General features: G+C 37.6%; 1 protein-coding gene across 1 annotated transcript in view; it reads left to right on the top strand.

Moving 5' to 3' along the window:
• Positions 1-26,176, top strand: part of MPP7 (MAGUK p55 scaffold protein 7) — a 295,481-nt gene that overhangs the window by 212,375 nt on the left and 56,930 nt on the right. The window contains exon 12 of the mRNA XM_049626949.1: positions 24,631-24,801. Within this exon, the coding sequence (XP_049482906.1) occupies positions 24,631-24,801 (171 nt within the window). The remainder of the gene's footprint in view (positions 1-24,630; positions 24,802-26,176) is intronic.

The raw sequence follows: 26,176 nt of genomic DNA, 5'->3' as shown, positions 1-26,176 counted from the left end.
GGCAGCTTGCAATTCTTGTGTCGCTATAATTTAAAGTGCTCTATATGGTTTTCTGCCAAAACCTTATTTTTTATAGTTCAGCTGCATGTATATAAAGCAGTATGATATCACCTAACATTTAAAAAGAAACAGGATTTTCTTTAATCAAAATATTGTCTGTTCCCTTTTGTTGAAATTAAACTGTGTAAGTTAAGAATTGTCTTCCTAACAGTTACAAACATTAATAAGTTTGACCTCAATAGCATATGACTTCTTTCTTTTTTTTAAAAAAATGTTTATTTATTTTGAGAGAGAGAGAGACAGAGCATGACTGGGAAGAGGGGCAGAGAGAGGGAGAAAGAGAGAGAGAGAGAATATGAGAATCCCAAGCAGGCTTTGCACTGTCAGCACAGAGCCCAGTGCGGGGCTCGATCTCATGAACCGTGAGACCATAACCTGAGCTGAAATCAAGAGTTGGATGCTTAACTGATACAACCACCGCAGTGCCCCATAACATATTTAAATCTGGTTTACATGGTATTCAGAAAAGGCTCTTCTTATTCAAGTAGTGTATTTTACAGGAGAATACTCCAGTATGATCTTCATTTACAGTAATTAATTTCCTTTTCTAGTTATCAAAGCATAAATACCTGAAAATTTCTCATACTGCTGATTGAATAATATTAATTGAAAATTTTTCTTTTATAAAACAGTTCTTGAGAATGCTTTAATTTTTTTTAATGTTTGTTTATTTTTGAGAGAGAGAGGGAGACAGAGCATGAGTTGGGGAGGGGCAGAGAGGGAGGGAGACACAGAATCCGAAGCAGGCTCTAGGCTCTGAGCTGTCAGCACAGAGCCCGATGTGGGGCTCGAACTCAGGAGCCATGAGATCATCACCTGAGCCGATGTCGGATGCTTAGCCGACTGAGCCACCAGGTGCCCCTATAGAACTCTTAAAACCCAGAAGGTATGATTTTTTGACCTTTCAAAGATTAGAATGTAAAAACACAAAATGCCATATTTAGAATTTGTTTTAACCAGTTGTGGCTGCTGTCATGTGGATACAAAAGAAAATATTTAATTGGAACCAAAGGCAATATTTGTTTAATTGGATAAATACTTAATATTGAATTCAAACAGGATATAACTGAGTTCATTCAAAGACAAGCATTTTGGGGATTAAAGATCACAACCAACCAACAGCACAATTTAAATGTTTTAGTTTTAGTTTTGTTTTTTATTTTTATTTTTGAGAGAGAGGGAGAGAGAATCCCAAGCAGGCTTCACACTCAGTGTAGAACCCGACACGGGACTTGATCCCATGACCCTGGGATCATGACCTGAGCAAAAATCAAGAGTTGGATGCTCAACCGACTGAGCCACCCAGGCACCCCTGCCAACAGCACGATTTAAACACTGAGTAAGCAAATGAATTCTCTCTCCATGGTACCAGTATCTTGGAAGGCCAAAAATTTGAGAATAATATACATAACCGTACTCTACAGGTTGTTATAATACAACTTTTCAAGTTGAGTAAGCTCCTTCCTCTTGGCATCTTAAACAATGCTTATTTATTATGTTCCTACATAAACTTAATTCAGAAATTAATAAGTAGATTGCTTATGTTCTTATGTTAAATTTGTATGCCTGAAACTTTGGCAAATATTTTCTCAGTACTGGTGGGTTTTAAAAAATAATGAATGTGGCTTTTTTTCCCCTAATGTTTACTGCTTTTTTGGGGGAGATGCCAGAGGTCAGAGTTTGTGTGGACAGAGGTGGAGATGAACTAAGCTGTAAATTGCACGTCTGACTGCTCATGCCATGAGATGGTTGAGCTGACGGCCTAGTTATTGTTGCTCACTTTTCATCTCAGTAGACTGTGTTCTACTTCCATAAATGAAGATGTTGCTTCTAAAACACTATCAGGGTGTGTGCGTTTAGCCTTTCCATATGAGGGGTTCTAACGCCATACTGTTTCTTGCCTTTTGTCGAGGGGACCCAGTACCATGCAGGTAAGAAAGAGTTGCTTAACAATTAGAGGTGTGGTCACTGGTCGTGGATTATTACAGACTTTTAGGGAAGATTGCATAGGGGCAGAGCGGGGCATAAGAAAGCAGCTTCTAGGGTGGAGATTTAACTTTGCCCCCGTAAGTGCTATCATTACCTATGTAGACACAGTTTCTCCTCTTGTCAAGAGTATCTGACGTTGCTCTACATAGAGTAGCATCCAGCAGCGTGGAAAAGTTCCCCCTGCCCTGTTATGTTGAGCTCGTCAAATGCTCTTCACGAGAGCCTTTTCCACTCTGTTCTCTGAAGACTGCCAAGATTACTCTTTGTGACCCTGTTGGCCTCTCCTCGGTGATTTTTGTAATTCTCCCATCCAGCTCTTCAGTGTTGCTGTGGAGAGTGGACTCCTGGTAATGCCGGGAAGAGCCTCCTGTACCTCTCCGGTCAGGAGACACGCACTTGGGTGGCTCAAGCTTTGGGGGAGGAGGGGGCGAGAGGCTGGTGTGCTGGGAGATGGTGGGAGTAGACAGGAAAATTAAAAGAAACTTACTTCATTTGACCTCTCCCCTGACTTGTATTTCCTAGCCTGAAGTTAGAGTAATTTAAAAAGTGATTTTGGTGTGATTAGTATAGTGTAGTAGTTAAAAACACACTCTGGAGCCAGATCGTGTGGGTCCACATCCAAGAGTGTTTTGCTTCCCTGTACCTCTGATTCCCATCTGTAACCTGGAGATAATAGCACTGGCTTCAGAGTTGTTGGAGAATTCAGTAAGTTTATGCATTTAAAGCGCACAGAATAGTGCCTTACCATAGTTGAGAATCCTGCAGTAATCCCAAGTGTCTTCTGGGATCAGCCTTTTGTATATTTTCCTCTTTGTTCGAACTTGCTAAGTGTTAAGGAAAAGTGTTCTTTGCTTTTCCTGTTGGATGTCTATTAAGCACGATGCTTGCTTGGATGTATATGCACGTGTGTACCATGCAGAAAATATCGTTCTCTTCCTACGTAAGAGTGTGGAGGAAATACTCTTCTGAGAATGTACGACCTTTTATTAGAATATGAAACATACCATACTCTATGTGATATGGCGATGTTTATTTTTTTGCACGTGTGTGTGTGATCCATGGCTTTTGTCATCTGATTTACATGACACTGTTTCTGTAATCGGGGTGCAACACTCAGTCCTGTTGTTCCTATCAGAAAACATACTTTCTGTTTAACAATCCACTTAACGGTGGCGTGTCTGAGTTTGCAGATTGACCCACATGAAGCACAGCTTGTGTTATTTCCACTAAGCCTAGTTGCTTGGCTTGTCCTAATCCACATTGCAAAGTTTATTATTTGTTTCCTGATAACTTGCCTTAGATGTACATGGCATTTCACAGCTACTAAGAAATGAGTGTAGATAAACTCACAACTTGGGGTGACTTATCATGTGAGCCTGAATCACACGATGTGCTTGCCATTTTTACTAATGCTGTTCAGATAGAACCAATGTAGTTGGAGGACCCATAGGTATTTGAAAGATAAAAATAAAATGGTGCACACTCTCTCCTAAGTGTTTCCTTTGGCCCACTCCGCTGTTTAGAGAGAGAAGTGAGCAGAGAACTGTCCTGTTCATTCTACAAGGTCTCGTAGCAAAATATGCTCTCCCTTGACTCATGGTTACATTTTGCTGCTATTAAATTGCCAGATTTTGTTTCCCACCTTTAACCGAAGGTGAGTCTCCTAAGTCAAACGCAACTCTTAAATTTCTGTCCTATTAGTAACAACTATTTTTTAGACTGTTTTTTTTAAAAATACTTTACATCATGAGGAGGGCACCTTTTGGGATGAGCACTGGGTGTTGTATGGAAACCAATTTGACAATAAATTTCATATATTAAAAAAAAATAAACACAGTAGGATGCATGATCAAAAACAATACTTTTCATCAAATAATATAGACAAAAAGAAGTAAAGCGTTCTGCCTGACTCACTTCATATTTGTAATAAGTTGATAATTGCCAGAATATTGTTAAATTTAGAGGGTACCTAGACATTTTAAGGGCGTTTTAAGGGTTGTCTAAGTATGCATCCTATGTATTGAATAGATAGATTAGTTTACAGACAGAGCTGTGCTATGAAGATAATCCCCTGTTGAAGGTGTTATTTTGAAAAAAAAAAAAAAAAGTTTTTTCCTCATTATTTTTCCCATTTGGGCACTTAATAAGCTGAATGAAGGCTTGTGCTTTTACTGCTTTTGGTATACACCTTCTTTTTAGACCAAGACTCCAGTGCAGTCTAAAATGTAGGTTTTCATGAATTCTATTTATTTGTTGACTAACAACTTTGAAATATTTAAAATACATTTTTTTCCCCCTTTGGCTTTTCTAAGATGTGGAAACAGTTGAGTGTGGTAGGTGGATTTTTTTTTTCCCTTAGATGCATCTTCTTCCTACTTTGTGTTTTCTGCACATTTAATCATTTGCTTTCTCATTTTCTTTGTGCTTCTCAGAGGAAATTAAAGGTACATGTATAAAAGTTTCCCTGGCGTAGTCTACTAATTTTGTTTAGTACACATCTGGGCGGATTAAATTGAACATAGCAAGTAGTTTATAAAAGATTTTGTACATCCAGACGTCCCTCTTGACATTACAGTAACTGAAAATCATGATTGGACTTTGTTTTAGAAAGAACTGCACTATTTTTGTTTCATATAGCAGAAATATAGAAAGTAATCTGCAACAGTATGTTTTATTCTCTGCCAATAGTCTCAATGCTGTTCAAATATATCGACATCCTCACTTTAACATAAGGATGTCAGGGGCATCTTCTCAACTATTTGACGTCTGCACAAGCTGTGTTCTCAGTTCCAGAAGTACATTGATGCGAAGATTAGGGTTCTAAAGCAACAAGTGCCCCGCTACTTAAATTAAAATTTGAAGATACGCGTAACCCAGTTTTCATTTAACTCCAAGAAATAATGAGTAGCACGTTGTTTGTTTTAAACTGCTTTCCTCTGTTCATTTTTCAAAGTCAAAATCAAAATAGAAATATTCTGCCTTTAGTTCATCCCGACACAGAATGTCTTCCCATCAAAAGAAAAGACTGTGTCTTCATTGTAACCTTTCTTTCTAATCCAGAGAGCCGAAATAAGTTCTGTATTTTACATATTACCCAAGAGCCTGATTTACAAAAATAAGCGCACTTTGGGGATCCAGTGTGGTGATTTTCTTACCTGTGAAAAGTAGAAACATCGTAGGCAGACCTTTTATAATTTCCTTGGAACTGCATCAGGTAACCCCTGCGGAAGGTTAAGAAACAAATCGCATGATGTTTTGAAACATGACTCGAAACTTAAATATAAAACAAAATGTTTTATGTTTAAGAGTGGCATTGTGAGGGCTGGTTGACGCTGTGCTTTACAGAATCGTTTTGAGTGATTTATTTTTTGCATCTGTGGCTGGGCTTCTCTAACTGTTCTGCTTTATTTCTCGGCTTTTGTTCTGTATGCTTTTACCCTCCATCCAGAAGATGCTGAATATGCTGGTAGCCACAGTGGAACCTATATAGGTGAGCAATCGGTCATGGAAGAGGATTTCTTTCTTTCTGTTGCTTTCTTCAAAACCATGATGTTGTTTTATCTTAAATGAGCATATCCGCCCTAGCATGCTCTGATGTTCCGGTGGGGGGGTGGGGTAGGGGGGGGTAGCATGAACCTTTATGTGAAACAGGCTCAGTGGGTTGGACATAAAGGAATTCATAGTGTGCTTTTGTGGTGCTGTCCAAGAAGCTCTCCGGATGCTGTATTTTTGTAAATCATCGTATGTTTTTGGATAGAAGATGAAAACTGTGGTGAAGTCATTTTATGTAGTTAACAGCGGCTGGACTTTTCTAAATTATCTGGTTAGCTGTTAATTAGTCGAAGCTTCGAAATAACTTCTTCCAAAGTAACTTTTTGGGTTTTGTCTTCTAATGATTTATTCTTCGCATAACACCCCTCTACATAACCATTGATTGGACAGCCCCAACTATAACTAAGCCTATGATTAAGGCGCTAATCTGTATCGGAAGGGAAAATTTTCCAGCGTGGCCACGCCAAGGGATGTTATAAGCAAAAGCCAAGGTCTCTGGAAATTGTTAAAGGCGTCAGAATTCTCTTCATCTACATCTCACATCAGACCTTTCCCGCCCTTGCCTTGTAGGTAACTGACTAGTTCCCTACTTGCACTCGTGACAGGTGACTGTGTGGAAACACAGCGAAACACAGCTTTCGAGACGACTGCTTCACCCTCCTTGATTTTAGACAATGTCTCTTGGTTATTGGAGAAATTTGCCAGATACTATATTTAGTATTTAATATATATTATCTCAAATGCTGTGAGACTGGTGGTATTTTTTCCACTTTACTGAAGGGAAACTGAAGTTCAGAAAGCTTACGGGAAACACCTAAGGACCTACAGACAGTGAATGGTACATCCTGTTCCACATATATATCTGTGCACATAGAATGCCTATACTTGACCTTTGACAGCATGCTGCCCTTTAGTTTTTCATTGTACAAAACAAACCAGAAACTCCATGCCGAAATCTAGAGTATTCCCGTTTTTAGGCTAGAAAAACTAGAAGTAGATGATCAGACAGGAGTTGAAGTTTCATTCGTTCTTTACTCATTTCCGAACAGTACAGTGTGCCAAATATTCTGTATATTGGTTAATCCCTTCTCCTTACACTCTTAGAAGCTTTAATGGCTTCAGGCAGCAAGTATTTATTGCCCTGATTCTGTGGTCAGCTGAGTGGTTCTTCTGGTCTGTGTCAGCTTGCTGAATCTTTGCAGTCTGGTGGTTTGGCTGGGCTCTGGTTGGTCTGAGGGGTAGGGGGCTCACTGGGTCCACTGGTTTCTGTGTCCTATAGTTGTTCATCCTCCAGGACACTAGCCCGTAAAGCATCTCAGGGTTCCAGACGGCAACAGAGAAAAAAATCGCCAGTATGTATGTGAAGCCTCTGCTCACATCACATGTGCTAATGTCCGTTGGCCAAAAGGGAGATGTGAAGAGATGGGCAGACATTACTACAAGCTTCTACCTCTCTCAAAAATAGAGAGAGGTACCTACTCTCCCTGACTTGAAGGGCATAAACCTCAATTAGATGGTAGTGTGTATCCATCCAGTGAGTGACTGTGGTATAATGCGGTATCTGATGAGAGTCACATAAAATGCTGTAATTCAAGGATTGAGGGGATGATCATCCCAGCAGTGAAGGACTCGGTCCCATAAGAGATGACGTTAGAATTGGGCACCAAGCGTAAGGTGGAATTATAGTTAGCAGCAGGGGATGAAGGTGGAAGGAGTAACATGGGGAGAGGTGACTGTTGCAAAGCACCAGGCCTATTGAGATTTGGGCGACACAATGTGTGTGTTCTTTCTCTGCTGTGCTCTGGAACCCTGAGACCACGGTAAGGGCTGGCTTCCTGGACAGTGAAAAACTACAGGAAAATGAGGTCTGGATAAAATGCCACCCGATCTAGCAAGAGCTCCATTGTTACCTAGAATCACTGATAACTCTGAGAAGCTAAATCGCGAGGTGTCAAGGAATAAGAATGGATAGTGAAAGAAAGATAGCAGTTGGGTTTAAGGTCATTTTTGTAGTTGAAAGTAGAAGTATTTTAGTGGGAGAGGGAAATAGGGTCCATTCGTAGACAGAGATGATGGAGCTGATGGTAAAGACTTGAAAGTCTTGAGGGGCGCCTGGGTGGCGCAGTCGGTTAAGCATCCGACTTCAGCCAGGTCACGATCTCGCGGTCCGTGAGTTCGAGCCCCGCGTCGGGCTCTGGGCTGACGGCTCGGAGCCTGGAGCCTGCTTCCGATTCTGTGTCTCCCTCTCTCTCTGCCCCTCCCCCGTTCATGCTCTGTCTCTCTCTGTCCCAAAAATAAATAAAAAACGTTGAAAAAAAAATTAAAAAAAAAAAAAAAGACTTGAAAGTCTTGAAATCAGAAGGACTTTGGTTGAACAGAGCCCCAAAGCAGACTAGATGGGGTGGGACTGAGCCTCCAGGAGTGCTTTAGATTAAAAGAACTTGGCATTCGCAGGTGAGATAAAACATGCAGATACCCCACGCCCCTTAGTAATTTTTAGGAAAAGGCAGAGGGCTTTCTGTTTCCAGGAGACCATGCTACATCACCCAATTACAGACGAGAAGAGGGCACCATCTCGGTAAGGTGGGAATATGATGCATCATACAATGATTCATATCCAACTGGTAGTGCACAGTCTTTAGGCTATGTTTGGACAAAATGTATATTTTTGTTAGGCCCACACATTTGAGAAATTCCACGTAAAAATTTCTGACTCCTTTGACGAAACGGAAGACATGACTACACTAGGCCTTCATCTTCTGATGACCAGCTGGAGCTGAGTTACAACTGACTCTGTAAGTGGAGCATAAGGTCTCTGGTTGAGCACAGTGCCCACCACTTACGGTCTTGCCATGCTGAGGCGGGACGTCCGCAGACGTTCTCCTAGCAGCTGTGCTGGTGTTTGTGTTATACCAGTGATGCATTCCTTGGGATCCATGTTCCCCAACGTGGCGGAAATGAATATAGCCAGATTGTGTTTAAGAAAAACGGGACACCCTGTTTCTCCGAGGACTGAGTGTGTGGTGCAAAATGCATTCATGTCGATGGAAGACAACTTAAGATTTTTCGGCCTGTCTAGCTTCTGAAGGCTTCTGAATTTGCAAGCCCTGATGACAGATTATAGCTATCCATTCCACTCAGCTCCTGCTCTTAGAGAAAATTGCCCTCTCCGGTGGCAAAGGGAAAAACATGGCCAGTGTGTTTTAATATATGCGCATCATGGTGGTGTTTCCTTCTGGCCTAAATGCTTAGTCTGACGTGTGTAGCAAGTTCACGTGTCTTGAAGTTCATTTAGGGAGGACTGAGTTAAGGGAGTCTAGCAAGGTGCCTGAGAAGAGAAGCATACGATAAAAAGACCCTTGTTTTTAAAACGAATATGAGAGAATAGGATTCATGAACGAATTGTGTTTCTGATTGTCTTCTTTTAAAGAAACACTTCAAATAAGGACCACAGATTTGAAACGTTTTCTTTTGCAGGATAAACAAGTTTGATAGCCTCTGGTTATTATATATATAATTTAAATTATATTATTTTTTTTTATTTTTACACTACAATTATATACATTATGTACATTATAAATAATATAATATAATGGAACAAGTTGACTGTTATGTGGGATTCTGTTTTACCCTAAAAAGCCAGATCCTCAAGATTTTTATTTATTTTATTTTTTTCTTTATTTTTTCTTTATTTTTTTTTTAATTCCAGCTAGTTACCATACAGTGTAATATTAGTTTCAGGCATCCAGTGTAGTGATTCAACACTTCCGTACATCGCCCCAGTGCTCATCACGACAAGTGCATACCTTAATCCCCATCACCTATTTCTCCCACCTCCCCCCCCCCCACCTCTCTGATGGTGACCATCAGTTCTCTATAGTTAAGAGTGGACGTTTAAAGGAGGTCTCACGAAAGTAACATGCTAACATAAATGACTGTTTTATGATAAAAGTATTACCTGGTAAACACCTTAAAATATACTGTGTGTTAATGCTGTGACTTTTTATTAGTTTTTCTTTTTTTCCTCAAATAATTCTATCAATTTCTTTGTCTTTTGTTAGATGAGCTCCTCCTGTGCCGTGAATATTAAGCCCTCTCTCTGTTGTGCACATTTTCTTCTGATCTTTTGGTTGGCTTTTACCGTTTTCTATTCCAAGATTCGTAGCATCTAGACGTTTCAAGATCTACATAGCCAAATCTGTGAATTGTCTCCTGTCTTCTGAGTTTTCTTTTGTATTCCCCACATCAAAATTTTTGAAAATAATTTTAAATTTTGTATTTTTATTAGAGTAACATATGCATTAGGTTAAGCCCATGAAATTGCTTCATAGTCCTGTTTTGTAGGTCAGAAGGCAATAGAATGCCATATGGCTCTATTTAATAAATTGAGAAGTCAAATAGTATTTGCAAGTCTTGCAAACCCAAAACAAGTGTATCTTTCCCTTTTCCTTTCTAGTCCTACCTTTTCCCTCAAGGCACAACCACTTTAACCCTGGTTAGCAGTTTCTTCTGGTATTTACAAAATATAACTGTATTATAGTAGTATTTCTGGATTTTCCCCTCTAATATTTATTGAATGCCTATTATGTTCTAGACTCTTCTAGGCACTGGAGTTTCAACAAAGATCAAAACAAATACCCTTTCATAGAGCTTCCATATTGGGGGTAGGTTGAGGACTGACAACTAAATCAATTATATAATACCTTAAATGGCAATTAGTGCTATAAAGAAACAAAACAGGAGGAACTGGGGAAATGGGGCTTCAGATTCCTTGTTGTTGTTGTTTTTTAAGTTTACTTATTTATTTTGAGAGCGAGAGTGAGCAGGGGAGGGACAGAGAGAGCGAGAGAGAGCGAGAGCGAGCGAGCGAGCGAGAGAGAGAGAGAGAAAGAGAGAGAATCTTAAGCAGAGAATCTTAACCCGACATGGGGCTCAATCTCACAAACCATGAGACCTAAGCAGAAATCAAGAGTTGGACACTTAATTGACCGAGCCATCCAGGCACCCTGGGCTTCAACTTTCTATTAAGTGGTTAAGGAAGGCCTCTGTGTAATGGTCATATTTGAGCAAAAAACTGAAAAGCAGCCTTGTGGGGAATGAGAATTCCAAGGAGTGAAACAAGCACGTGCAAAGGCCCTGAGACAGGACCCTGACGCATCCAAGGGTGAGTAAGGAGACCAATGAACACGGGATGGATAGGACTTGAGGTTGGCAGCATAACAGAATGGTAGTGGAGAGGAAGGGGACAGAGGGGCTCTTCATTGTGTGTAAGATTTGAAATCCTTGAAGAGTTCTGAGCAATGACATGACCTGACACATTTTTAAGGATCACTCTGGCTGGTCTGTTGAGAAGGGACTGCAAGGGAGCAAGGGCAGAGACAGGGAGCTATGTGGGAACCCAGGCAAGAAATGATTGTGGCTGGAAACAAAATATTATCAGCGGAGGTAATCATACGATATGAGATTTGGGATACATTCTGCAGATAAGACAGGATTTTGAGACAAGTTGGAGAATCAAGGATGAGACCATTTTTGGACTTAGTAACTGCAAGGGTGGAGTCACCAGTTCCTGAGATGGCGGAGACTGTGGAGTAGAGGTTTGGGGTGGGGGGAAATCAAGTGTCCTCTGTGGGATATGCTGAGTTTATGATACTCAAATAGAATTGTTCAATAGGCAACTGGATAGGCAGTTTTGAGTTCCAGCTGTTGATTCAGAAGTTGTCAAAGTTAGGTAAGATTTAAAGCCATGAAGCTGGATGAGATCACCAGGGAGCGGATGTAGGCTTGGACAAGAGAAGAACCATAAATGAAATAGAAGGATATCCAGGGATGTGATTTTTCTAGGAGCCAATAAAAGAGAAGTTGTAGGAAGGGAAGGAGTGCTCAAGTAAGGTGAGGGAAGAGAATCAACCTTTGATATAGCGATGTGGGAGGTACCCGCAACCTTGATGAACAGTTGGTAGATGGTTGAGTTGAACAGCATTTGACAAAATTCAACACCCTCTCATGATAAAAACTTAAGAAAGGAATTTCCTCAACTTGTTCAAGGGCATCTACTAAAACCCAACAGCTAACAGCATGCTTAATGGTGGAAGACTGAGAATTTTCTCCCTAAGATCAGAAACTAACAAGGATGTGCATTCTGGTCTCTTCATTTACCATAGTACTGGAGGTGGAAGCCAGAGCAGTTAGGCGAGGGAAAAAAATAAAAGTCCTCCAGATTGGCAAGGAAGTAGTGAAACCATCTCTATTTGAAGAATACTTTATCGTGTATGTAGAAGATCCTTTTTCTGCATCAATTGATATGATCATGTGGCTTTTTTCCTCATTCTAGCAACGTGACGTATAACACTGATTGACTTTTATATGTTGACCCCAACCTTACATTGCTAATACAAGACCCACTTGCTCGTGAGATATAATCCTTCATATATGCTGCTGCATTTGGGTTGCTAGTATTTTGAGGAATAGGGATATTGGTCTATAGACTTTCTTTTTCTAGTGACTTCTTTGACTTTGGTATCAGGATAATACTGGCCTCATGTAATGGAGTGGGAAGTGTTCCCTACACTTTTTTAAAGTGTTCGTAAATTTGTTTCATTGTGTCACTTATTCTCTAAACATGTGCTAGAATTCATCTGTGAAGCCATCTGGTCCTGGGCTTTTCGTTTTGCAAAGTTTTTGATTACTATTTAAGTCTCTTTGCTCCTTAAAGGTTTATTCAGATTTTCTATTTCTTTTTTCAGTTTGAGTAATAAATCACTAGTAATTTCTCTATTTCATCTAGAGTATCCAATTTGTTGGCATACAGCTATTGATAGTATTCCCTTAAAATCTTTTTATTTCCTCTTGGTAACAATGTCCCCTCTTTCATTCCTAAAGTTAATAATTTGTGTCTTCTCTTTTTTTATTGATCTATGTATGTTAACGGTTTGTCAATTTTATTGTTTGATTTTCATTGATTTTCTCTATTCTAAATGATATTAAAGTGTAATTTATTTCTTCACTAAGAAATGCTAGTTTATTCTAAAATTTTAACATTTCCCTTCTAATCCTTTATATTATTCAGGCAACTGTGTACACACACACACACACACACACACACACACACACACAGAGAGAGAGAGAGAGAGAGAGGGAGAGAGAGAGAAAGAGAGAGACAGAGAGAGTGAGTGTGTGTGTGTGTGTATGTGTGTGTGTGTGTGTGTGTGTGTGAGTCTAAGGAATTGGCTCACATGATTGTGGAGGCTTGGTAAGTCAAAATCTGTAGGTTAGGCCAGCAGGCTGGAGACCCAGAAATGAGTTGTAGTTTGAGTCCAAAGGCCTTCTGCTGGCAGAATTCCTTCTTCTTTAGGGGAGATTTTTTTTTTCAACTGATTAGTTGAGGCCCACCCACATTATAGAAGGTAATGTGCTTCGTTTGAAGTTCACTGATCCAAAGGTTAATCTCATCCAAAAAAACACCTTCACAGAAACATCGGGATAATGCTGGCACAAATATCTATATGGGCAGTATTGCTCAACCAAGTTGACACATAAAATTAACCATAACATTCTCCTCCTCTATGTCTATGGTAATTATCACATTGAGGAAAAATTTACCCTTTGGAGATCTGTTATTTCCCATCAGTGTTTTTCTTACTAACAGAAGTAGTGTGAACAGTACAAGTCAACTAGACGGTTTGGGGACATTTTGGTCACTGTATCGTACAAATGACCATAGTACCCTGGTGTACATCAAATCCCAACAGATACCACAACTTTCACATATACATTGAGTGCCACTAGTTTTAAAGAATATCCATGTACACAGGATGGGTCTATATCCATCCTCGGTGCATAGCACATTTATCCAGTTCTAGGAAAGCTCTGGAAAATAGTCAAGGGAGTTTCCAGAAATTTAGACTTCTCAGGAGGACTTTTCCAAGGACAATTAAGAAAAATTTCTGAGACTCTGGCTTATTTTAGAACTTCACCCTTGCACCTCATCCTCCTTCACACTCTATCTCCTGAGTCTACAGAAGGAGGGGAAAAACAGAAGTGATTTACCCTGTAGACACAATACCCTCGGACCAAAAATGGGGCTACCCAGGGCCTGCTTGTAGATTCATGACAGCTATTGATCTAAATCAGGCCAGTAGCTCAGTGAATACATCTGATTATATTCACTTTCTCTGAAGTGCATAAAATCAAGCACGTTATAACATATATAAGTAGCCCTTAACCTCAAGACCATTACATTTTTGACATTCTGTGTCAAAAAATGATCTAATTTGACTCTTTCAAAAGAAGTAACATTATAATACTCCAAGAATTGAATGTCTGTTTGTATAAGAATTATATTGTAAAACCATACTTAATCAGCTGTCAGTGATCCAAATGTACACTGTGTGGGATGATTCTTACTGATGTGTAACATGCTGCATTTCTTAGAGGTCTGCTTATCAATAAAAGAGATTTAGCTGTTATTATTGGAAGGAAGGAAAAAGCTCACTGAGCAGGCAGTGTAAGTTGTGTGAATTGCATAAAATTTTATGGCAGTAACATGAAGATAAGTTGATAGTATGCTGTAAATATGAAGTGTAAAACCTGGACCTTTTAAAGTTGAATCCCTGTGAGTCAAGGGCTGCCTGTATATAAAGATTGTCAAACCATTTATATTTATATAAATATATGAATAATTAGGAGTAATTAATTTCGTCTCACAAGCTCTTGAAAATTTTGTTTAGCTTTGGTGGATGGTGTGGAAGTGTGTGTGTGTGTGTGTGTGTGTGTGTGTGTGTGTGTGTGTTGGCTTCTATACAGCCATTGTTTCTCAAGAGTACAATAGTCAGCTTTGAAGATTCTCTCCTTTTTCCTAATGTAGTACAGAATACTTTATATGAAGAATATTTTTTTACATTGGTAAGAATTACAGAATGTTTTTACTCTGGTTAATTCATTATAGACATCGTGTTATAATCCATGCATCCTTATCATGCGTCTGTCTTCAAACATAATTTCTTGCAAATGGTTTCCTGAAAAATCATCAGTTTCTCCACTTCTGGCCTGACTGGAGTACTTCATGCATTCTTTTAAAACAAAATCAGTTTGGGGACTTCTGTAAGTTAAGACTGTTCTTTCTATTTAAAATAACTGAAGCATTTACCATAAAGTTCAATATAAACACAACTGTACGTTTGCTGTTCTTTTAAATGTTATTATTTACCTATCTCTACTTCTGTGTGTGTGTTTTTTTTCCTAATCCTATTTCTTATTTCTATGTGTAAGCACCATTGATTCTCAACCAGTTACACTGCCTATTTTATAAACCTAGTAAAAATTCCCATTTGCTCCATTATTAAGACATTTTAGTAAAGAATGTTTTGTAGGTAAGTACAGTTATGTCTAAATATACTGCCTTAATATTCTTCCAAAAAGTAAAATTTATACAAAGAGAACATTTAGAAGCATTCTTTTAAAAATGGTACAGGTTCTTTCTTGAACAAGAACTCTGCATAATCTCAACATGTCTGGAATACTACTTGGAAATATTTTCTCTGACAGAAAGAAACCATTCCTGCTTGGAGAATTTTAGGTTGCATAGACTCAACTTAAAAAAATATATTAAAATTTAAAATCAATTTCTCCTCTTTTTAGGACTATATTTTTATATTTAATTCTATGTGTGCATACTGTATTTTCTCATAATTTTGAAAGCATGTAAAATAAGTAAAAACTCATTTCTTTATTAGCTGGCTGGCAGAAAATTAAATTCTCATATGGTTTCTCTTTTTTTGTGGTAATACTATGCTATGCTTTAAAAAGAAGTTGTCAGTGGTATCAGGAAAACTTTTTAAGACCGAAGTAGTTTTTTTTTTCTCTTGGAAATTGCAAACTGGTATCTTGTATTAGCTTCCATGATTTCACTAGGTACTTTGAGTTTCTATTTTTTATTTTTAGCTTGAGATGAGCTGAATTATTCAAGGGTGTTTATGGCATTTGAACATTAAGTTTTATTGAGAGCAACTTTAAACGTGTAACATTCCAGAGGTGAATTTTGTATTTGCTCAAAGGCCTTGTTCCACTTTCTATACAAAATTAGCATACGTAAAGTTGGTTAATACAATCCATGGTCATGTTCATGTGTCTTGGATGATTTTTTCTTTTTCGGACATTGTTTTAGAAGATGAGTAGAAGAAGCTGCCTACCCCAGCTTTTCACATCTCAGTTACTTTTATAGTTTTATATTGGCGTTTCTTTTCAATTTAAACCTCCTCTCAAGATTTTTATCTGTTTATTTGTTCGTTCCTAATTATCCTTAAGTGTCTTTGGGACAATTTGATGATTGGGATACTATGGAAGTATCATTTCAGTAATATTTTTGTCTCAGGATCATGTCCACATAGTTTTTACATGTCAGTTATGATTTCTATCATTATAGCAACATTGGCATTATATTAAAAATGTTTATTTTAATGGAAATTTTCAATGTTTTGTTAGCAGGAGCCTAACATTGTGTAATAGTTTCCAGCTGCATATTTTTATTAATGTCTATGTGAGGTTTTTTAATCTTCTTAAAAAGTTCATTTGCATTAAAATATTTTCTTCCTTGTAACTAAGGTACCTATTGAACTATTAAATATTAGCTTTGTCAAATTAATCCGGTGTTTTAAGATACAAAAAATGATTTTCATACAATGTGTTGTAGTTCTCCCAAGTTAAAAAAAAAAACACATTTTCATGTATTTAAGGAGAGAAAAAGAATTGAAGTGTTTATTTTTATCTCCTTTTAAGAAACTAAGCAGTTTTCTTGACTCTGTTGATATCAAGTAAGTGTATTCCTTTAAAAATTAGGACCTTTAGACTGGAACCTTCCTCAAATCTCTAACTTTTGAGATTCCTCTGATCAATATTCCTATTTGATGATTCAAACAATTGCACCGAGATTCTTCTTTTCCCATTCTACAAACATCTGTAAAATTGAAACAAAGCGAAAGCTCATTTATTATTAAAAACATCGGGAATACATTAATATTTGATGTTATGAGACCAAATTGGTTATATCAAAGAAGTGTAACCAAAGATTGAAACTGTCCTATTTGAAAATTATACGTGGTAACATTATAGTATTTATTTTCTTTGAACCAGAAAGGCAGATCTCACTTGTTCACATGTGTGATTTCTGGGGCTGCTACAATTGGTGGTGAGTCACCTTGACTCTGTTGGAGGGCCTTTTGTGTTCATAGACGTTCATAAAATGCCATCTGTCTTAAAATTTTATGAAAAATAATTATTAAAATGAAATATTTACATTGTAAATTCACACCAAAGTTACTTATTTATGGGAACAAAGAATGCAAGAACAATTTATGATTTTTAAAACAGAATTCACATCAGTTGTATTAGTTTGGTTATAAGTTTTCAAAACTCTGCTTTTCTCTGTCTTGACCTTTGGTTCTGTCTTCTTGACCTTTGATCTTTAGTTCTCATCCTATATTATTTTTAAGAAATCATTTTCCATTATTTTTACTTCTATTGCTTTTTTAATATTTTAATTTACTGGCTGTTTCTAGCTATTGTAAATATAAAAATGTCTATTACCACAATCATTTCAAAATACAGAAGACTAGACCCTATGTCTGAGACACAGTCAAAACGGATTTTGTATTTTAGGTTGGTATGGCACACAATACATCTGTCAGTAGTGGATTTCATTTGTTTGGTTGTTCATATATTATGAACTCTGTGTTTTGTGGGCTTTTTTTTGTTCAAATTTTAAAATTTTGTGACATAGAAAATTTGAAAAACAGAATAAAAATTGTCCACAGCCCTCTCACCCTAACACAACCATTGTCTGTTGTTATGCATTTTCTTCCACGTTGTTTTATCCATACCCACTTTTATATTAGTAAAAAAGTAAAGCTCTCGTAGTATGACTGTTGTATTCTGCTCAGTTTTTTCCACTTATTATTATATCAAATGTATTTTATGGTGCTCTAAATTTTTAGAATTGTAATTTTAATGACGTCAACCTCATTTCTTTGCAAAAATGTGTAATAAACCATTCCCATACTTATGTATATGTTGGATACTTCAAGCCTTTTTTTTTTTAATTTTGTTACTGTTGGAAATACCAGTAACATATGAAATCATAGAATTGATAGGTATAATACTTATCTATAACATGAAGCTTATTTTAATAGCAAATGATTCTTAATTTACATATGTAAGCATTAAATTTTATACTCTTTGAGTGAATGGTGTTATATAAATGTAGTGAAATGGCTTTGCCAATGACCAAGTCACAACTGCCTGAGTTTATTTTATTTATTTATTTATTTATTTATTATTATTATTTTTTTTTTTTACTTAAAAGAAGTGTCAGTGTTGAATTAGAGAACTTGCTAAAAATCTTAGTTTCTGGTCATGAGCCTGTGTTGCAAAACCCCTTAAATTACAAGTATTTGGGAATATTCCTGTGTCTCTTGGTAGACTGGGAGCTTTTGGAGGGCAGTGACACTGTTGTGTATATTTTTATATTTTACACATCATGTTGAATACAGAGATGTATCCAAAATGTATTGTTATATTTGGAAAAAATGTCTCTAACAGAAAAGAGCTTACGATTTTTAAACCCTAGAATACGCTACTGCTCCTTTATCTTTTCTTATTTACTTATTTCATAAAGTAACAGAAGGCTCATCATTTTTTCTACCGTACATCTGTGTATTTAGAGTAACTTTTCAGACTTGCTGTTTTCATCATTTAATATTTGAACCAGTCTTGGTGATCTTTTTTTTTTTCAAATTTTTATTTAAATTCTGGTTGGTTAACATACAGTATAATGTTAGTTTCACTTGTAGGATTTAGTGATTCATCAGTTACTTGCAAACAACACCTGGTGCTCATCACCACACATGCCCTCCTTAATACTCCTCACCCATTTAACCCATCCCCCCACCACCTCCCCTCCACCAACCGTCAGTTCTCTATAGTTAAGAGACTGTTATATGGTTTGCCTCTCTCTTTTTTTCCCCCCCTATGGTCATCTGTTTCATTTCTTTAAATTCCACATATGAGTGAAATCATATGGTGTTTGTCTTTCCCTGACGTATTAAACTAAAAGAAGAGCCACTTAAATCCATGGAGTACTTTGCCTACCTCATTGGGTTGCTGTGAGAATTAAATGGATTAATCCACATAAAGGCTTCAAGGGTGTCTTATCTAGTAAGTTCTCAATACATATCAACTACCACCATCATGACTTCCGTTGCTTTGGTATTGATATTATCAATAAGAGAATTCTGTAAACTCAGACCAAGAATTAATTACCTTTTTATTTTTTTTATTGTTTTCATCGTGACATAATAAGCCATCTGGTACTTCAGTACAAAGAATGTATCAACATAAAGTAATGAAAGGATTGTTCAGTAAGTATTTTTGGGACCATTGGTTAATTACTTAGAAAAATATAAAGTTACAGCCTCACCTCACAAGCTTGATCTCATGATTACAGCTGAGTAATTCCAGATGGGATAAAAAAAAATTAAGTGTAAAGCCATGCAGCCCATTTTTTTTTAACTTAAGAAAATATAGATGAATATTTATCAGACCCAAGGAATAGGAAAGTCCTAAAAACAGTGGGAGAAGTCACAAAAAGAAATGCACAGACTCAAATACATCAACATTTTACATTTCTTCAAAATGGAATGTTGAAAATCTTAAGTGGTTGCATCAAATTAGGGCCAAGGACTGTGACCTTAGAAGACATATGTACATGTATATATTTATGAAGACCCCAATAAGAAAGTGATCAAAATGTGTTAACAATTTAAAGAAGAAATAAGGTGTGCAGCTGGGTGATAAACGTGAAAGAACGGTCAACTCCAATAACAGACAAGATGAAATCATACACAGTTTTTCACTTGTCAAATCACTGAAGATTTCAAAGCGAATTAGAAGTCCCTTCATGAGAGACTGGTAGTATGGGTAATTGTATTTGCTGCTGGTGGAAACGTACATTGTCCTTCACTGATCTGAGAAGCATGTGGACAAGATCTATCTAGCTTCTGGCAACTTACCCTAATGGAATAATCCACAAGATGGAATAAAGGGAATGTTCAGGGATGTTTATTGCGATCTTCTTGAAATAAGGAGCAAAAAACTAGCAATTTAACTGTTTCCTTTTATAGTAAAAAAGACTTTAAACAAAGCCTCGCAATTATATGATAAGCTAACAAGTCACTGTAAATGATTTCTACTGGAAAATATTAGATAAGAAGTGTCTCCTTGCGATTAGTGGGCTGACCCGCAGCTGCAGTTTTACTATAAAGTCACTTTCCTATTGTAGTAAAGTAGACGTGTCGTTCCTTTAAAACACACAAATCTCTAACAGCTGTGGGTAAGCTTGCTGGAAAAAGCCTGTCCATAAAAATGTTGAGCCAATTATAAATTACAAAAATGTGAAATATAAGGAAAAATATATTTTGTGTAAAACTGTGCCCTTACTCCAGAGTCCTTGTTACTGTTCCGTTTCCTTTCCTTCTTTAAAGCCAGTTCTTGCTAAGATTTGTGCGTTGACGGTGAACTGGAATTAAATAGGTCCTAGGTTTTTCAGTTACCTGAAAGAATGCTTTGCTTACTTTCAGTTCAAGTCTACATTTTTAAATCTTCCTTTTAATTAGAGAACCACACAAAAGCTGAAGGTAAGAAATTGCCTCTTCCTGACACAGAGTTAACTCTCCTTTAAGCTTAGACTTAGCCCAGGTGTGCTGACACATCGCTCACTGTGTTACCCAGGTTTGAAAATCACCGTCTCTGCACTGCCTTGAACGGCACACTGAATGAGCTATGACCCCAGACTACTCACGGGGGATAGATTCTTGGAAAATAGCCTGTTTTGTTCTTTTGGTCTGAGAAACCATCACAAGCAATTACTCTGAATTTTGTACCTTTTGTCATATCCTCTGTTCCAGCTGTTTTTTACTGGTTGCTCTGGGTTGGGAATTTTTATTTTATTCTGTGTATTTATATGTGTGGATATATAACATATATAATAAAAAAAATATACACACACACACACTGTGGGATATAAATATGGAACATAAACAGGTATCTGCCTCAGGAGAGTACATGATCGTGATAAGAAGACAGAAGAGAAGGATGCTCTTTAAATTTAAATATTGTACCAGAAATAACATATATCCCTAGAGAGATTATCTGGGGGCAGGAAAAAGTGAAAGGATAGTGCATGCTAAATTTTTTCTGCTGTGTTTCTTTAAAAAGCTTTACTACTTTAATAGGGTACTTTTAATATTTAACATCTTTAAATCTGGCTTTAATTTTAATAACTATTCTTTATATTTAAATGCTGTTCTTTTATAACAGCCAATTAAAAACTTGTTAATAAGACCCTTAACTTATTTTTCCCTTTCTTGCTAGTAGACCGTGTACTGTGGGAACACAGGGAGATATATGTTTCTGCCTTCTAGGTACTTTCAGTTAGTGGGAGACATAATCAAGTACTAATCCATAGCCAGTATATGTAGGTATTTACCATATGCTTGGTACTGGGCCAAATGCTTTACTTACTTTTTTTAAATGTTTGTTTATTTTTGAGAGACAGCGAGCAGGGGAGGGGCAGAGAGACAGGGGTCAGAGGATTTAAAGCGGGGTGCACACTGACAGCAGAGAGCCTGGTGTGGGGCTCGAACTCATGAACCAGATCATGACCTGAGTCGAAGTTGGACGCCTAACCGACTGAGCCACCCAGGCTCCCTTGGACCAAATGCTTTATATGAATTGCTTGTTTAATCCTTAACAACCCTGTAAGGTGGATACTGTTATACTCATTTTAAAGTTGAGGAATGAGCCTTCAGGTAAGTGTTTGAAAAAGTTGGCAAATCACACAGCTGTGTCAGAGCCTGTGGTGACCCAGACCTGGCCACCTGTGGTCCTCGATTTTTACCACTCAGGACTGCTGCTGCTGCTCTAATAGAATTGGCGTGACGACCTGACTGCCATTTTTCTTTTGTGAGTGTTTTGGGTCAAGACACTTAAGCTTCACAACCTGTGGGAATTCTAGTCGCTCGGTAGTTGCCACCTGGAAAACTGACGTGAATGAGGTCAGGACCGTGTCATGGTGCGCAGGCAAGTCCAGTGACGTCTGTGACGTCTGTGTGGCCAGGGAGTAAGGATGTAACGGGCCAGATGGTCTCCCAGGTTCCTTGCAGCACTGTGTCTTCGTATGCGGTATTTGGTCCTTACGTCTGCCTCTTAGAATTTTCTCTTGTGACAGTACCAAATGTGTCCTGCTTTCTTTGTTGAAATTTACATTAAGAGAATGAAACAGGAATGAAGTAGGGCTTTGCTATTGCCTTTTTAAATTACTTGAATTTAGAAAACTTGTATCAAGCACCCTACAATGAATGTCACCAAACTAACCCTATGGACCATGGTCCCCATCTCTGATGTCCCGAGAACCTCACACCAGAAATCTGATTACCTTCTCTCTTTTCCCCACCATCTCTTTACTGTTTATAATGAAAGTAAAAGCTTCAGTTAATTGTAAAAACTCAGTTAGGTAAACACTTTCACTGAAATGCAGGATTCAGCTAGAATTCGTGGCTCAGAAATTTTTTCAGGTTTTCACTCTTGGACTTCATTTGCTTTGGATGAAGCATTTATGTCCTACTTAGAGTCATTCCTGGGCCACAAGTTTGTTAGTGACTTGAGTAAAACCCTCCCTCCATGCAAGCAATAACCACGAAGAAGTTTCCCTTTCTACCTGCTTATCCTCTAATTGCCTTACATGAGACAACCATGGGAACCTGAAATTCGAACACTCTGAAACACCAGCATCAAAGAATTAGAATAGCTGATGTGTAATTTTTGTGCTCAACCCGGAGCCATCTTCTGGATTCCAGAGTGAGCCAGCAGTCACAGGTGACAGCAATGGGGGTGGGGGTGGGTTGGGATGGCATAACTAATTTCTGCAAATTGGTCTGAGAAGCATTGCGCTAAAGCCCTGGTGGGGGTTGTAAGGATCCCTCCCACTTCTGGGGTGACGTTGTGAGGACTCAGATGTAAGGGAACCTCTTGAGACCCTTTCCCCAATATCCTGAAAAGAGACACGATAATAAACAACTTTCTATGACCCTTTATATAGAAGTTTAAATCCTGCCTGTCTGTGTGCTTTTAGAATTGACACTTTTTCTTCATCCTGGGGCCCGGTTGGCTCATTTCCCCCTGTGCTTCCCTGGAATCTCATCCTTCTTTGAGAAATACCAATGTTTTATCACTTGTCCAATTTGCCTTTTTCTCTTTGCCTTGTGCCTTTGATATGAGAGCTTTGGAGTGATTAACTCTTGTCTCAAATCCTTTGTAAATCTTTCCCCTCAAATAATCCAAGTATCTCAAAATCAGAATGACTCGTGGTAGGCCACAGAAATATACTATCAGATGAAGTTGTATCTCCTGATTCTTAATAGCCTGGCTGGTTTTTTGTTAAACTGGGAACCCGTAAGGTGAGTGGTATATAACTCCATGGTTATTGATAATTGTTTTCAATACTGGCCTTTATTTTGAATCCTATTAATTTCTTAAATCCAGTGGTAATATTCTTTTTCATTATGGTTCCTAAAATTCAAACAAAATAGTTTTAACATTCTTGCATTTTATTATAAAATACCTCTATTTAAAAATTATTTTACTAATCAAATTTGATCAATATTTTTTCAAGAGAAAAAAATATCATTTTCTAAGAGGATGTATTTCTTTACATTTAAAAATGTACTTTTTAATTTTAAAAATGTGCATTTTGCTTTGTACTATGGAGCTGATACATATATACATATATATATGGATATATGTGTGTATATATATGTGTGTACATATGTGTGTATATATATGTGTATGTACACATATATATATGTATATATATAAATACATATACAACTATATATATTTATAAAACGTTTCAATAAGCAGAACAGTTTTCTCTTCCTCAAAGTCTGGATTTTGAGAGTTGGTTAGGTCAAGAACTGATTGCATTTCTTGCCGAATTCATACTGTTTATATGGATGCAATCATACTGTGTATGATAAACATCACTATTCTAGAAAGGAAGTAAAACCTGAGTGATGCAACAACATGAAGGGCAAGCAGAATGAAATGGGGATTGACTGAGAAAAAGAACTTTTGCCTCAGCTTTTGGAGCTCTTGGTGTGAAAAATGGTAGCAGTGAGCTGGAGAGGTCTCCTGAAGCAGACATCAAATTTACTGAAGTACTTCTAAACTGATTTTAGCAAAAGATCATGTGATCTATTGATGGGAGTACACAGTCGAGACTATGAATCTTATTTCCAAATTTCAGTAGGCTTCAAATTATAAAAACATAGACATTCCATAGAAGAAAAAGGACCTGGACTTGGTCATTTACTCCCCCTCCACTGGAGTCTCATAAATTTAAAGAACTTGCTCTTTGTGACTGGCTCGTTCCGTCAGCCTGATCCATGTATAGGCATGTCTGACACTGAGCTGTCCCTAATTTAGTTTTCTTTTTATTCAACAATAGATGCTTGTCTGTGCAACAGGTATGTTGTTAGGTTATGCTTACAATACAAAACAAAATATTCTAGTGTTTATGAATGAACGAAGTCATCATTTATATTTGACATTTTTATAGGGCTTTTAGCTTTTTGCTTATCAAATGTGTTCATCAGTTAATCCATGATAAATTATGATTTTCAACTTACTTTGCTTTGTATGTATTTTACTCATTGATTTCTGGAAAGAACTCTTCATGGTTTGGAACTGAATAAAATTTATAAAACTACAGAGATAAATGTTAGACGATTCTCTTATAAATTGTTTTAATGAAATTGTGAAGTATCTTTGTTTTTTTCTGTTACAAAATATACTTGTAACAGCGTTATGGTTCATAAAATCCAGCCAGATTTGAGGGTTTTTTAATTTTTGTCTTTTTGAGGTTTCTTTCTTTAGTTCTTATTACTAAAAAAATATATATATGTATATATATTTTTGCAGCTGGTTTTAGGAGAAGTTTCCGTCTTAGTAGAAAAGATAAGAAAACAAATAAGTCCATGTATGAATGCAAGAAGAGTGACCAGTACGATACAGCTGATGTGCCTACATATGAGGAAGTGACACCCTATCGGCGGCAAACTAATGAAAAATACAGACTTGTTGTCTTGGTTGGTAAGTGTGTCTTTTGTATTAATTCTGATGAAATAAGTGAGGTGGTAAGAATTTAACATCAAAGGGCCTTATGCTTGAAGATGTCAAGCCACAAATCTCATTTTGAACACCTTTTGTTTGGTCTCTAAAATGACATTTCAGTCTTTTGTACTCCTGTGACATTCGTGAGACTTAAGATGTCTATGAAGAATGGCACTGGCATTTTAGTGGGACCTCTGTAAGGGGGGATAGAAAACACATCGCAATATAGTAAAGTAAATCAGTGTAACTAAATAATGGAAACCAATATTTGTTAATGTAACACGGTGTCTTTCACATCATTTTGAGGCAGTAGCCATGGTGGAACTTCTTATGGCGCTTAGGCCTTCAGTGAAATAAACTATTTCAGCAGAGCTCTGGAGTATTTAAAGCTGGAGAGTCAGTTCATGAAACTGCTTAAAGCAATTAATAAATATATGTGGTGATTTCCATAAACGTTGGCTGGTTTGACTCATAGTCACGTTCTAGTGTCTGTCTTATCCACCCTTCATAGCCACGCGTGCAGTCGTGACCTCCGTGTTACTCCACGCACCTCATTCTGGTTGCCATTTCTTTAAAAATTTGGTGACAGGTAATTAAGCTCCAGTGATCAAAACCAATGATTGGGGGGGGGGGTGTGGATAAGAATAAAGGAGCCTGGTATCTGTTGGTAATTATTCCTTCATAAACTGAAGATGATCATGATAGGGATGAGAATAAATGGAAAAGCTAAAGAGTCACCCCTTGTATTGACACAGAGTCCTCTGAGAGGTTACAGCACATACTCTTGACGGTGGTGATGAGTGGGAAATGATGCAGTTTCTCACACCTGATGGCACTGGAAGAGATAGTCACATCATTTGCATGATTTAGAAACACTCACATACTGCAGTTTCCCTTATTAACAGTGTCCCCTTCTTCTAATCAATGGATATGAAAGCACCCCCCAAGCCCCACCTGGAGGAACATTCTACATCTGTTTTTATGTTTACTGTAGAGCCTGCAGTACCCCAGCTTCCAGTCCCTATAGAGTTGGGCTAAGGGGAATATAAGTGTTCCCCAGTTCTAAATCCTTTTGTGCCTCATGGGGGCTACGTGGACTCCCTGCTCCTTTTCTACCCCTGTGTCCCTCCCAGCACCCATTTTAGCAGCATCTCTTCCATCCCTGTTGCATCTTCTGCTCTTCAGCCAAGGTCTGCTGCTTATCTGATGAGAGATACCTTGTGATAAAAAGGCAAAGATAGCATAATTTCCTGTTTCTCCTTAAATCTGAGGACTCTCTGTAGCCAAGGAGTTAGTGTTACATCTGTGCTACTTTTGGTTTCCCCGGGGGATCAAATTGAAAGAGGAAAGCAGA

The sequence above is a fragment of the Panthera uncia genome, chromosome B4 (assembly GCF_023721935.1).
Source record: "Panthera uncia isolate 11264 chromosome B4, Puncia_PCG_1.0, whole genome shotgun sequence".
Classification (NCBI taxonomy): domain Eukaryota; kingdom Metazoa; phylum Chordata; class Mammalia; order Carnivora; family Felidae; genus Panthera; species Panthera uncia.
This window is presented reverse-complemented; position numbering and strand designations above follow the sequence as displayed.